General features: G+C 48.3%; 1 protein-coding gene across 1 annotated transcript in view; it reads right to left on the reverse strand.

The window, feature by feature from the left end:
• Nucleotides 1-12,154, reverse strand: part of Svop (SV2 related protein) — a 64,359-nt gene that overhangs the window by 14,069 nt on the left and 38,136 nt on the right. The window contains exons 7-10 of the mRNA XM_076922453.1: nt 7,243-7,306; nt 3,552-3,677; nt 2,829-2,957; nt 2,200-2,273 (exon numbers count right to left, since the gene is read on the reverse strand). Coding sequence (XP_076778568.1) covers nt 2,200-2,273; nt 2,829-2,957; nt 3,552-3,677; nt 7,243-7,306 — 393 coding nt within the window. The remainder of the gene's footprint in view (nt 1-2,199; nt 2,274-2,828; nt 2,958-3,551; nt 3,678-7,242; nt 7,307-12,154) is intronic.

The following is a 12,154-nucleotide window of genomic DNA, read 5'->3' on the forward strand; positions in this document are numbered from 1 at the left end:
GTAACTTCAAGCACAACATTGCTGTAGTATGTTACATGTGAGTGTCAGACACAGAAGGTAGGAGGAATCCTCGCTTGGTTCATGGCAGTAACATGTATGTTCTTCTGCCGTGGCCTAACTGCGGCACAGCACAATCGCCTGACAGTTGCTCTCCTGTGTGAGCTCATTTGATCAGATCTGAGGAATGAGCCCCCTAGTGCCCTGGGATGTAAACCAACACTCAGCACCGGCTCAACTTGGGGAACCATAAAGCAGAATTGCCAGAAGCAAACAAACTACTGTGCTGAGACTTACAAGGCTGATGGATTGATATGAAAAGCCAGAATTGCCCTGGGCCATCTGGAGAGCCACGCGTTTGCCCACCGTCTGTGTCTGACCTACTCAACCATCAAGGAAAACCGCTGGAATGTATTAACTTAGGGGACCACTCGCTTCTACCAGGAAGTAGATAGGAAGGTAGATTAGACAGACAGACAGACAGATGATAGATGATAGATAGATGATAGATGGATGGTAGATGGTAAATAGATATAGATAATTATAGATGGATATGTGATAGGTAGAAGATAGATAGATAGATAGATAGATAGATAGATAGATAGATAGATAGATGGAAAAAAGCTAAGAATGCCATCAGGTTGCAGTAACCGTACTGGGGAATGGAGACTTGGCAAATACCTTGATTTACGGCTTTCCTATTTTTGTGACTGTATTTCTTTATTTAACCATTTCTACAAGGCGATTCATTATATTTGCTTCTGAATAAACTGTATTTTCTTTGAGGTAAGAACTTGGTTTTACAGACAGGATTAAAATTAGCCTTTCACAAACAGCTTTTGGGATTTGAAATCAGTCAGATTCTTTTAAAATTATTTAATTTCTTTTGAATTATAGGTTCTTAAAGGAGGGTATTTTAGTTCCGTCTAATGCCCCCTTTCTAAAAACCGTACGGATGCCACTTTGTACAGGACACACAGCAGGTGTTTAATAAGTGCTTGGTGAATGGATTCAGCTCTTAGGAACTCAAGCCTGCCTCTGTGCTATCAAAGGCTTTCTGCCCTGTTCCCTGTAATTGACCATGCTGGGAACACCTCTCTTCTAATCAATGCCTCTGTTCAAAGGTGAAAGGAAAGCTTAGATGCAGGTTAAAAATAGAACACAAATCCTCCCAGCCACTCAGCACAACGCTGCGGGCTAGATCTGGTGGGAGTGGGAGGGAAGGAGGGAGGGAGAGGGAATGGGAGGAAGGGGGGGGGGTAGAGAGAGAGAAGGAAGAAAGGCTGAAATCGGACTTTGGACTTGCTGCAAAGAGAAAAACAATCACTTTCCGTGTCTGTCTCCCTTCCAGTCTCCACCCTTGGCTGTCACTTAAGAAAAATTAAACAGTGTTGCAACTGGGGGATCCCAAGAATGGTCCTGTTGGCCACAGCTTGGTTTTCAAGGATGGGCTGTGTACCACCAGTGGTAGCCGAGGCAACAGGTGCAGAGAGGAAGGCCCTTGGCTGGAGTAAACAGTGACCTCCTGTAGAAAGGCCCCTTGGAAGTTTCTTCTAGACTCCCAGGCCCTCGCTCGCCACAACTCAGGCTCACTGCCTTGGAGCCCCAGGTGCCCTGTCTCTCTGGTACACAGGTTCTGTGCAGCCTCCCTGTATCTTTGCTGTATCTACCTTAGAGAGCATCCTTAGGGATGGCTAGCAAGGCAAGCATTTTCTCGAAAACCAGAGATAGAAGTGTCTCCTTTAAAAGCTACTTATCTGAGTGGCTCAGGTCAAGTTCAAAACATGAAGAAGTGAACAGATCAGATGGACCAGTTGTGTGGTACTGACAGCACACATGGTGGCCAGCCTAATTCCAACATTCCAGAAGCGGAGACCAGATCTCCACAGCAAGCTGCCTAGCTTCAAGTGAGAGACCCTGCCTCGATTTGTAAGGTTGGGAGAGACTGGGACAGAGACCTGATGTCATCTTTGCCCCTCCCATGTACACATATGCATACACACATGTCCAAACATTCATGCTACATACACATACACACAAACACACAAGATAAATAAGTAAATCTCAAGTCCTGACCATGTGCAGGGAGAGCAGCCCTAGTGGTTAACAGTGAGCAGTGGGAGGGGCTCTCGGTGGGAGGGGCTCACAGTGGGAGGGGCTCTCGGTGGGAGGGGCTCACAGTGGCCAACCAGCAGCTCTCACCATATAAACCACAGCAGCAGAGTTGTCCAACGAAAGTGGGGTGTGAAAAGGTCCCTCATTTTGCCTCGGTCTTCCTGTTTCAAGACAAGGACATATGGGTTATTGGCTAGCCTCCAGTGCACAGGGACCTCCACTGGAGCCTGGTGTACGCACACACACAAACACACACTTGCATAAGTAACACACAGAGACACACAAATACACATTCACAGAGACATACAGACATAAACATACACAGACATAGACATACAGATACATAGACACATACACACACACACTCAGACACACACATACACACAGAGAAACACACAAGACACACAGACACAGAGACATACAGATACCGACACAGACATTCATAGACATACAGACACACAGCTATACACACACACAGACACACACAGAGACATATATAGACACACACTCACACACTACACTCATACACTCACACACACAGACACACCCATGCACTGACTCTGACACACTCATACACACTTGCAGATACTTATGCACACACTCATATACACAAACAACCCACACATACTGACACACACAGACTCTGACACACTCATACACACTTGCACACACTTGTGTACACACTCATACACACACATACACACACACACACTGACCTGTCTGGAGATAATGAGCTTTCCCAGAGGCATGGGGGCGCCATTTTCTGTTGCGATCCGCTTTAAGGTAGCAATTGCCTTTTCCTGGTTCCCGGACAGCACATCGTACCTAGCACTCTCTGGCAGCCACTGGGGTGGGGGACAGGAGACCCAGGTGTGGCAGGTCAGTATCAGTATAGGACAGAGCACTTCCTCTCAGACACCTTCTCTCATCTGTGTGGGCGTCTTTAAGAGATAGGTCTCTGGAGTCAGAGACCTGGCTTCAAATGCTGGGTCCTCTGTAGGTTACACGGTTATAGGACCCAGTGCAAGGACTTCGCTTCCCTGTGACTCTGATGCCTCGCTCAGGAGTTTACAGGGTTAAACGGGGCAATGTAAGCATGAAACTGTCATTACCACCATAGTTGCTTTTAGAGATCTGGGGTCAGGTGGAGTAAATGAAAATCACCATCAAAAAATATCCCCCATAAGCCATGGGGTGGTGGCGCAAGCCTTTAGCCCAGTACTCACTCGGGAGGCAGAGGCAGGTGGATCTCTATGAGTTCGAAGCCAGCCTGGTCTACAGAGTGAGTCCCAGGACAGCCAGGGCTACACAGAAAAACCCTGTCTCCAAAAAAACAAAACCAACCAACCAACCAACCAACCAAAACCCCAAACCAAAACAAAAAAAATCCAAAAATACAAAGCCTGGACCATCGAGGAGATGGCTATAAACATACTTACGAAACACAAAACAGCAAAGACGAGCAGTGGAGCGGCCGAGAGCAGCAGCAGCCAGCGCCAGCCCAGGCTGGGCATCACGAACACAGCCAGAAGCACCTCGAACACAGTCCCGATGGCCCAGAAGACCTGGCACGGGAGAGTGAGAGTCAGTAGCAGGGCAGTGTGGTCCATACAGCGCCGACTGTGGGGTACTGTGGACCGGAGTGAACATCAGATCGGCGCCTTCTGCTGTGGCCCCTCCCACGCTGCGTAATAACTCACGCAGTGCTGGCCGGACCGCACAAGACACCACATTGAAGCCGGATGGAAGATTCAGTGTTCTGTGATACAGGTATGGCAGGGGGCATTCAGGGGACTTTGAATTATTTGCAATTTTTCCCCTAACTATTCTAGGTATGCACTGGTACCGAACACGTCCCGCCTGTCCTACGGCTGTCTATGCCGTGGACCTCTGGAGGTCGTTCTGTGAAACGAAACTGTCTCCACGATAGTCAGCACTCTGCCTGGCCATCACTCCCTGGAAATCGCTGTGTTTATTTTTCTTTCTTTCTTTCTTTTTTTTTTTTTTTTTGGTTTTCCGAGACAGGGTTTCTCTGTGTAGCCCTGGCTGTCGTGGAACTCACTCTGTAGACCAGGCTGGCCTCGAACTCAGAAATCTGCCTGCCTCTGCCTCCCAAGTGCTGGGATTAAAGGCGTGCGCCACCACTGCCCGGCGTGTTTATTTTTCTCGTTGTCATTTTTAAAAAGCTTTCGAGACGGGGTCTGGCTATGTGGCCCAGCCTAGATTTGAACTTGAGGTCCTCCGGCCTCAGCCTCCCAAGTGTTGGGATGACAGGCATGTTCAAAGATGCCTGTCCTGTCGTTTTGATCTTGATTATTCTGACCACCTGTGTGGCAGAATCACATGACATTCATCTTTTAGGTCTGAATTACTTCACCGAGCGTAATGTCCTGGTGGCTCACTAATGGTACAGCATGTCATGTTTCCTGCCTTTTGAAGGCTTGATGCTACCATTATATATGGATATATCACATCTTCTGTATGCCTGTCTGGACTGATGGACACTGGAGGGCTTCCGTGGAGAGGGAAATCTTTTGTACGGTATATGGAAGTTTCACCTGTCAATAAAGAAAGTTTTTGGCCAATGAGCTGAGACAGAATTAGAAGGTGAGACATCTGGCAGAGAGCATTCTGGGAAATAGGTGCAGATGATTCCCTCCCCCCACCCCCCCCCAGAAACACAGGAAGACTGGTGTATGAAACTGAGGCCAGGTGGCCCATCACCTGGCAGAACTTAGAACAGAGCGATGGTTCAGTCATGAGCCAGTCAGGGGACGATCCAAGGCTTTTGGCCTAGGCATTTATTCATATGTAAGCAGTCTCAGAGTCATTATTTTCAGGAACTTGGGCGTGAGTGGAGAGCCCATGCTTATACTTCCATTGTCGCTGCATGTGACTACATACATATTGTCTACTTTTGTCTACTGACATCTTTCCTTCCTCCACAGGCTCAGAATCTGTCCTTGGGGTCATCTCTTCCTTACACAGACTCAGTGTCCATCCTTTTTTTTTTTTTTTTTTTTTTTTTTTTGGTTTTTTGAGATTCGAGACAGGGTTTCTCTGTGTAGCCCTGGCTGTCCTGGAACTCACTCTGTAGACCAGGCTGGCCTCAAACTCAGAAATCCGCCTGCCTCTGCCTCCCAAGTGCTGGGATTAAAGGCGTGTGCCACCACTGCCTGGCGGGTCATGTCTTTTTTACACGGGCTCAGTGTCCATCCTTGGGGTCGTCTCTCCTTATGTCCCAAGTCATTCTCCTTTTCCCACTTTTAAAAGGAGCCCCCTCCCCTCATACAGACCAGGCTCCCTGCCTGTGGTTTCCCACTGTGTACTGCTAATAGAGAGTTCAGGGGATGAGAGGGAAGCCAGGGTGGAGGAGAAACTAGGGGTGATTCACTCCCCCGGCTCCTCCTCTCCAGGGTGGTCACAGGCTGGCCCAGCTGATGCTCTCTGCAGAGGCTCCACCATCCATCTGTCCGATCTGCTCTATGTCTCTCCTGGTCCTTCAGGACTGGGCTTGGTAACATATTCATGGAGAAACTTTATTGTTGTTATTGTTTTTAAATCACAATTATTTCTTTGTTTGCTGAGAGGGTGGTGGGAATCCCAGTTAGAAAATTTTTTTAGGGGAGTCAGTTCTCTCCTTACATAACATGGGTTCTGGGGATTGAAGCCAGGGCCTTGTACACTGGAGTCAAGCACTCTAGCAACTGGGCTGTGCCCCCAACCCCTCTTCTCACTTTTCATTCTGAAGCAGGTCTCACTAAGTTGCTGTGGTGCTTTGAATAGGTTTGGCCCCTATAGACTCATGTGTTTGAATGCTTGGCCCATGGGGACTGGTGCTAGTAGGAGGTGTGGCCTTGTTGGAGTGGGTGTGGCCCTGCTGGAGGAGGTGTGTCACCGTGGGGGTGGGCCTTGATATATATATATATATATATATATATATATATATATATATATATATATATATGCATGCTTAAGCTCTGCCTGTTGTTGGGACAGTCTTCTTCAACTGCCTGAGGCTCAAGATGTAGGACTCTCAGCTCCTCCTGCACCATGCCTGCCTGGATGCTGCCATGTTCCTGCCTTGATGATAATGGACTGAACCTCTGAACCTGTAAGCCAGCCCCAATTAAATGTTGTCCTTATAAGAGTTGCCTTGGTCATGGCGTCTGTTCACAGCAATGTGGACCCTAACAAAGACAGTTGCCTCAGCAGGCCTGGAAGTTATGACCACTCTCCTCAGCCTCCCCAGAAAGGCAGATGAGACGCTTGGTTCACCAGGCTCAGCAGGGACCTTATAGTAGTGACTTTGCTAAGTCCTCCCCAGACTGAATCTGTCATTCCTGGCTGGGCTCGATCTGCAAGCACTGCCTATGTTAAAGCCACAGTCTGTGGTACTTCAGTCCCCAGTGCCTTCCTAAACCAAAAACCCCCCTTCTTTACTTAAAGGATTTCTTTTGCTGACCATCATGGGTGACCACTAAAATGTTTACTGATGGGTGTGTTAACGAGGTTGGTCAGTTAGGACAAACATTAGTCATCCAACTCAACCAGGTATGAACTTTTTTTTTTTTTTTTTTTTTTTTTTTTTTGAGACAGGGTCTTGCTACGTGGTTCTGACTGGCCTGGAACTTGCTATGTAGACTAGGCTGGCATGGGACTTTCAGGGATCCTCCTGCCTCTGCCTCCTGAGTTTGGAGATCACAGGTGTGAACCATCACTTGCTGGATCATGGAAAGTTTAAGGCCCCCCCTAGGAGGGGCTGGAGAGATGGCTCAGTGGTTAAGAGCACTAACTGCTCTTCCAGAGGTCCTGAGTTCAATTCCCAGCAACCACAGGGTGGCTCACAACCATCTGTAATGAGATCTGATACCCTCTTCTGGTGTGTCTGGAGACAGCAAGTGTTCTCACATGCATTAAATAGATAAATTAGGGAAAAAAAAAAAAAAGAGAAAGTGGGGGAGAAAGAGGGAAGGAGGTAAACGCATTTATATTGTATATCCATGTGCGCATTTGTCAATTGAGTCTGTTCTATCTTCAACTCCCCTTTGCAATCCTGTGGCTACATACATTTGGGACCTGCTTGCCAGTCAGTCAGCATTCCTGGGGGGCCCATAACCATCTCCTTACCTCAATCAGCAAAATACACTTGGCTCTGGCCTTCATGGGAAGGAACTCGGCATACAGCGTCACCCTAGGCGAGTGAAGAGACAGGGGGTAAGAGAGTGGGAAGATGGTGGAAGATGGCAGATTCTGAATTCCCTCCCTCCAATAAAGATCCACGGATTCCTAAGTCAGAACTTCCTGGTATCATGGCTAAAGTCAGAAATTCAACAAACAGGTTCTTACTGTAGCTCATGGCTGACTTCAAACTCACTATCCTCCTGTCTCTGCGTCCCAGGAGCCAGGTTGCCAGCATGCACCATCTTGCTCTGCCAGGGTGGGAAGCTGATTCTCGAAGGGTGGGGCCCTGGCTCCTGCATTTTTAGCCAACACCCTCAGGTTCCGACGGTTCCATTGAGGTTGGCTGTGACCATGGAGTCTGGAGAAACTCTGGCTGTGGGTTTATGGGCAGCTGTGTTGGCAAGTTGATATGGCTGTGTTTTATATGGCCTTTTGTCCTGGGGGACACCCTTGTCCTCAGTTCCCGGTGTCTGTCTGTGCATCCCTGAGGACAGCCACGGGGATCACATCAAGTTGCTCCCAGCCGTTGCATCCTGGATGTGCCAAGCCAGCCTGCTCCCTTGCTGGTATGTTACTATTCATTGATGGGTGGAGTTGGTGTCTGACACTGGTAGTTTGCCAGGACATAGTCAGATTGGCCAATACAGAACCTCTACCCACCAGCTGTAGCCTCTGGCTATTTCTACTGCGTTGATGACAAATGGCATTTTAAATTTAAATTTGTCTTTCTTTTTACATTTAGTAATCACATCCTAATTATAAGCAAGCTTCTCTGGGGCTGGTGAGATAGCTCGGTGGATAAAGGTCCCTGCTGCCAGGCTCAGTGAGCTGAGTTTGGTCCCTGTTGGTCCTTACGACTCCACATTGGCAGAAGGAGAGAAGCGACTCCCACAAATGGTCCTCTGACCTCCATAAGCATGGTTGTGTAGGAAGTCACCGGGAAGGTACCCTGGACCTGCAGGTTTTTTTTTTTTTTTTTTTTCTCCACCTGCCTCTCTGCCTGAGTGATGCTCTGATGATGCTCACAGCGCCCCCTACTGCACACAAGAAGCTATTGACCTTCACTGCCTCCTGTAATCTGCTTATTCTCATGAAGATACTTGAAGCTTTAGTGAGATTTTTGTTCTTTTCTTTGCCTTTTATAACCAAAATGTCACTTGTAACAAGATAGAGTTAGGACGTTGTTTAACTCCCTTTTACAAATTAGAATCCAAATTTTGGGGCTGGAGATTCCTCAGTGGTTAAGAGCTTGGAGGAACAGGGTTAGATTCCCAGCACCTACATGGCAGCTCGAAGCAACCACCTGCAACTCCAGTTCTAGGGGATTGGACATCCCCTTCTGACCTCTACAAGTACTGCATGCACAAGGTGTGTTTGCACGCGTGCACGCGCACACACACACGCACACGCACATGCACACACGCACGCACACACTCAAGCAAAACACATATATACATAAAACTTTTTTTTTGTTTCTCAAGACAAGGTTTCTCTGTGTAGCCCTGGCTGTCCTGGAACTCACTCTGTAGACCAGGCTGTCCTGGAACTCACTCTGTAGACCAGGCTGGCCTCGAACTCAGAAACCCGCCTGCCTCTCAAGTGCTGGGTTTAAAGGCATGTGCCACCACTGCCTGGCCAAATCTTTTAGTCCAATTTTCCCTTTGATACTAGAGAGTGAGCTCAGAGCTATATTCAAGCTAGGCAACTGTTCTCCCACTGGGCTATTTTCTAAGCTACTAAATCGAATTATTTTTGAAATTATTTTAAAATAATTTTATTGTGTGTGCAGTGCCCTTGCTGACCAGAAGAGGGAGCTAGAGCTCCATCCATCATTAGTTATTCAACAGAGGGGCTGAGAATTAAACTTGGTTTCTCTCCAAGAGCAGTAAGCACGTGTAACCACGGAGCCATCCCTCCAGCCCCAAACCAAACCCTTTTGTATGCTTCTCCACAGACGTGAAGTGTGATTACTCAGCATCGTGCTGTGACTTCTCCGTCCAGTCCTTAAAAGGACAGAAACCAGCCAGGAGGGGACAGCTCCACACCTCTGGCATCCTCCTCCCCGGTTTCAGGGCTATGGGTTTGATCAGCCCTGGGTGTGATCCCTGGCACAGCTGGCTGCAGGCTTAGGCTACAGGAGACTTTATGGCACTGGCTTCCCGCCTCGGATCCCAGGCGGCTGGCTGTGCCTGGGTGAAGCCAGATGGGTCTTTTAGGGTCATCAGATCATTAACGCACCTGGTGACTGAAAACTCTCGGAAGCCCCTGGCACAGCAGTACCGCCTGACTGCCCAACAGAGTTGAGTAAGTCACTGTCTTAAACCCTGAGTGCTGGGTGGTTTGTGACCCGCAACCGCTGACTCTCTCCTTGACTTAATGAGCACCTGACTTTGATCAAGCCTCCCAGGGGCTGGGTTTTCTAACCAGACAAATGGGGATAGAGTTGGGCTACATATCGCTTGAAGGCGCATAGCATAGCTGTGCCATGGGCAAGCAGCCAGGTGCGGTCATTGTTGGCAATGGATACCGTGGACACTGTAACTCTCAACATTGATTGTTATTGATGTGATGGGAAAGGGAGAGATGAAGGGGGACAGGGGCAGAGAAGAGTGATTCGATCTGTCTTCCCATCGTGGTTTGGGTGCCTGGCACTACAGGCCCAGGGTTTTAGATGGTGACACTTCATTCCCATCCTGCAGTACTAAATTTGATCCAGTTTTGGTATCTAGGGGTGGGGACTCAGGGTTGGGGTGTGTGTGTGTGTGGGGGGGGGTGATCAGGGTTAGATGATACCATTAGGGTCAGTCCCAAGGTTGAATCTGGGGGTGAGGGGCCGGGGAGAGTCTCGCTCACCTGGAACTCACTGTGTGGCTCACACTGGCCTCACACCCATAGTGATCATCCTTGGCTCCACCCCCTCAGTGCTGGAGTTAGGGAGGAGAGCCAACACATTCTCTTTTAAGTCTTGGTTGGTTTGCCAGGTTAGGTCTGAGCCAGCTCCGTGGCTGTTACTAAGGCAGCCACTTCAGATGCACACCCCAGCCTTGAGCCTGGACTGTGAGCTGTGGTAAACCTCCTTTCTTTATAACCTACCCTGCCTGTGGCGTCGTGTTCTCCGAACAGCTGTTACCGTTACATTCTGGCTGTTGACTTATTTTAAAACAGTATCCCAAGATGCCATTGTTCTGATTTTCTGAGGAACTTGGCTGGGTAAAGTTAATCTAAATGAATGGAAACTTTTAATATTACCTAACTACCTAAAAATTTTGTCACCTGAATATCTCTCAATAAAGCACTTAGGGGAGCCATCTTTCTCACTAGATCAGAGCACCGTCTAATTATGACATAATTAGGCTTATGGAAATGACTACATCCGAAGTGCTTAGGAGCAGAGACCCTCTTGGGGCTTCGTATTTCTCCTGTAATTTGCCTGTGGGTTTTTCCCCCCGTCCTCACAGATAAAACAGCTATCTAGTTACACACGTGAGAGAGCCATCGAGGAGGGGCTGGGCGATGTTTTAAATCTCACAGTGGCCATTAACTGGCTGAGGGACAGGAGAGAGGGACGTACATCACTTTAAGGCACGTGTGTATGGAGCACTGGTGGCTTCGCTGAGCCCTAGGGTGGGGCGAGATTGTTCCAAAGTAGGGAAGGCTTTGGCAGATCTTGGTGATTTAGAACCAGGATGTAAAGACTGAGTGTCCGTAAGGTGAGAGAACAACGTAACGGAGACTTCGTTTAAATGGTAAAACAGAGGAAGAAGTCTGTCTGGGTTGCTCAAAGACACATGTGATGAGATTTGTGTCCAGTTGGAGTTCCTAAGGAGAGAACTGACAGGAAGTTAAATCGTGTGCTGAGACTTCTGGAAGATTCTGCAGTGTGAGGAGCGATTCACAGAAGATGTCTGTGACTGGGCAGTGCAGGTGAAGAGGATCAAGCCCCGCCCAGGGTGGGTGATTATCTCCCTAGACTAAGGAGGGTATATTTACTTCCATCAGAAGGTTATGCTAGTGGTGGAGATGGTTTGCCCAGCCAGAAACTCCCCCGACAACCAGGTATGGTAGATGGAGACTCAGCCAGCTACAACCACATTGCCAACCCAGGGCCTCCCTGACCCACTGAGCCAGCAGGTGCAGCTTCAGAGAGCAGAGCCTTGTCGCCCTTGTCCCTGGATAGGTCTGAGCAAATTAAGTCAGGCTCACTGGATAGTCAGACATAGAGAAGAGTAGGGAGGCTTGGTGGAAGAGCTGGGGGGATATGGAAACATAGTATCGCAGAGAGAATGACCAAGGGTTACAGTGAGCTAATTAATTAGCATCTCCTTGTACTCAACCTGCACCTCGGGAGGAAGCAGTGGATATATGGATACAAAGGGCTGGAGCATGGGCTCTGTTGACACCTGCTGAGAATAGAAGTCAACAGACATTCAGGTCATCTTTGTGGGACTTTGCCTTGTCCTGCCTAAACTCTGGAAAAGGTTTGTTATGTAGATGATGTAATGGTAACTTCTGAGTGTTCCACAGATTTGGAAAGCCAAAGAAGAGACAAACAGGTACAGTGGCACTTCCTTCTGTCTACCTTATGATGCTACCCCGGGACTCGGTTAATTGAAAGAAGAAAGAAAGGTTGTTATAAGATAACCATGAAGTTCGAGTCCAAAAGGTACCCTACAAGGATGAAAAAGGACACTCCAAAAGCCGTAAGATTACTGAATGGCAACCTTAATGGTGGGCTACCTCCCTGTGAGCTGAGGACCAGAGAAGCCCCTAAGGCCCCTCAAACCGGAAAGGTTCTTGCTACTGCTGTTGGCTGTATGCAAGAACTAGATAGTAAGACCTTACTGCTGAAGACACCACA

Source organism: Arvicanthis niloticus, chromosome 24 (assembly GCF_011762505.2).
Source record: "Arvicanthis niloticus isolate mArvNil1 chromosome 24, mArvNil1.pat.X, whole genome shotgun sequence".
In the NCBI taxonomy this organism is placed as follows: Eukaryota; Metazoa; Chordata; class Mammalia; order Rodentia; family Muridae; genus Arvicanthis; species Arvicanthis niloticus.